Source organism: Atta cephalotes, assembly GCF_000143395.1.
Source record: "Atta cephalotes unplaced genomic scaffold scaffold00062, whole genome shotgun sequence".
Taxonomy (NCBI): domain Eukaryota; kingdom Metazoa; phylum Arthropoda; class Insecta; order Hymenoptera; family Formicidae; genus Atta; species Atta cephalotes.
This window is the reverse complement of record NW_012130126.1, coordinates 847,305-848,874: the sequence shown is the minus strand read 5'-3', so window position 1 is coordinate 848,874 and position 1,570 is coordinate 847,305. Positions and strand designations below refer to the sequence as shown.

The 1,570-nt window shown below is 34.6% G+C and overlaps 1 protein-coding gene across 1 annotated transcript in view; it reads right to left on the bottom strand.

The window, feature by feature from the left end:
- Positions 1–1,190, bottom strand: part of LOC105623672 (leucine-rich repeat-containing G-protein coupled receptor 5) — an 87,340-nt gene extending 86,150 nt beyond the window's left edge. The window contains exon 1 of the mRNA XM_012205054.1: positions 1,145–1,190. Coding sequence (XP_012060444.1) covers positions 1,145–1,190 — 46 coding nt within the window. The remainder of the gene's footprint in view (positions 1–1,144) is intronic.
- Between the last annotated feature and the right edge of the window lie 380 nt (positions 1,191–1,570).

Genomic DNA, 1,570 nt, shown 5'->3' with positions numbered 1-1,570 from the left:
AGAGAGAGAGAGAGAAATGCGTTTCTCTTTCTGAATTAAGTACTCGTGCATTCGTTGACTTTTAGTTAAATATCAGTCTTGCGAATGTATAAAATACGGAGAACGTGAATGAATTTCCAGAACTTCTACTTTTTCGCGACGGAATTCCTAACACTCTACGTGAGTTAATAATGCATAAATAAATTATAAATTTTCTTGCGACAAACATACATTTATACAGTCCTTATTTCTTGTCATACAGTGCGTAGAGTAACGACAAATAAAATATTTGTTGCTTTTCAAATTGTACATACTTACGCGTGTATATCCGCCTGTTTATTATTTATGACGTCTGCAAAGCAGGTGTGCAGATACATATGTATATAAATATAATACTATTATGTATTTATGAGCAATATAAATCGGACTGATCATAGATCCTAAGCTTATTTTTGAAAAATATTCTAGCAGATGATCCTAAATATTAATTTAAACTTTATACTGAGAAATGTAATTCAAATCACAAATAAAATAAATCATAAATCTCTTTTCAAATAAACGTTACATTCTTAAATTAATTATATGTTATAATTAATAAATGTTCTTTAATTTTTCTAATTAGACTTATATCTCAATTACATACACACATCAATTTATCTTACAATAGCATGCATGTATAAGGAAAGAAATGATTTTGCCGGAATAAAAATTTAACTATACTATAGATACAGAGCTGAAAAGAATTTTGTTAAACTATCAAAATAATTAGATTATAGAATAAGCTGGTTGCTAGAATATTAAAATGATTTATAACATTGCGCAGCATGTTGAATTCCCTATATATATAATATATATTATCATTGTATTTAGTCTAACAAAATTATTTTCAAATCTGTATCTAGCTAAGCTTTTCAATTTATACTTCTGCAAAATAATTCTTTTCATAGAAACATATTTAAAACGTTTCCAAGAACTTATTCACAAAATGCGCAGAATTCAACAATAAAAAACCATTACCGTTATAAATCTGGACAACAAAGTTTCTATGCAAACTTCTAGCCGGCAGTAGTTCGTCCAATGCGAAATTCATTTCGAAAAATGGTGGCGACGCGACTCAAGATTCCGAGGAACATCGTCTTTGTACGATGATGCTTTCTGTACTTACCCATTTCACTGATGGCCCATCGCCACGACTTTCCAAAGGACCACATCGTCAGTTCAGGTAGTCAAGAAAACGGATCTCTTTCTTCCGACTTTTTCACTCGTACTCCGCGTGAGTACCACCAGTTTGCCGAAGACGAGCTACAGGCTGCCGCCGAGTTCGCGAATGATCCGCACGCGCGATCTCACGCACACCATCGTAACATACGTATTACGTCCGCTTGCGATATCGCGCGCGCACACGCGTCGGTAAGGACGAGGCAAGATGAAGCTTGACTTGAAACCGCGCCGTTGTCCGTTTACACCGTCATCGCGGACTTTTCCTTCTTCTCAGTTCTCCAGACTGGAGCGACAATTGCGTCACTGCTTCCACGAAGTACGCCGACGTGATCGTCCTGTATATATTATATTATATATATATATATATATA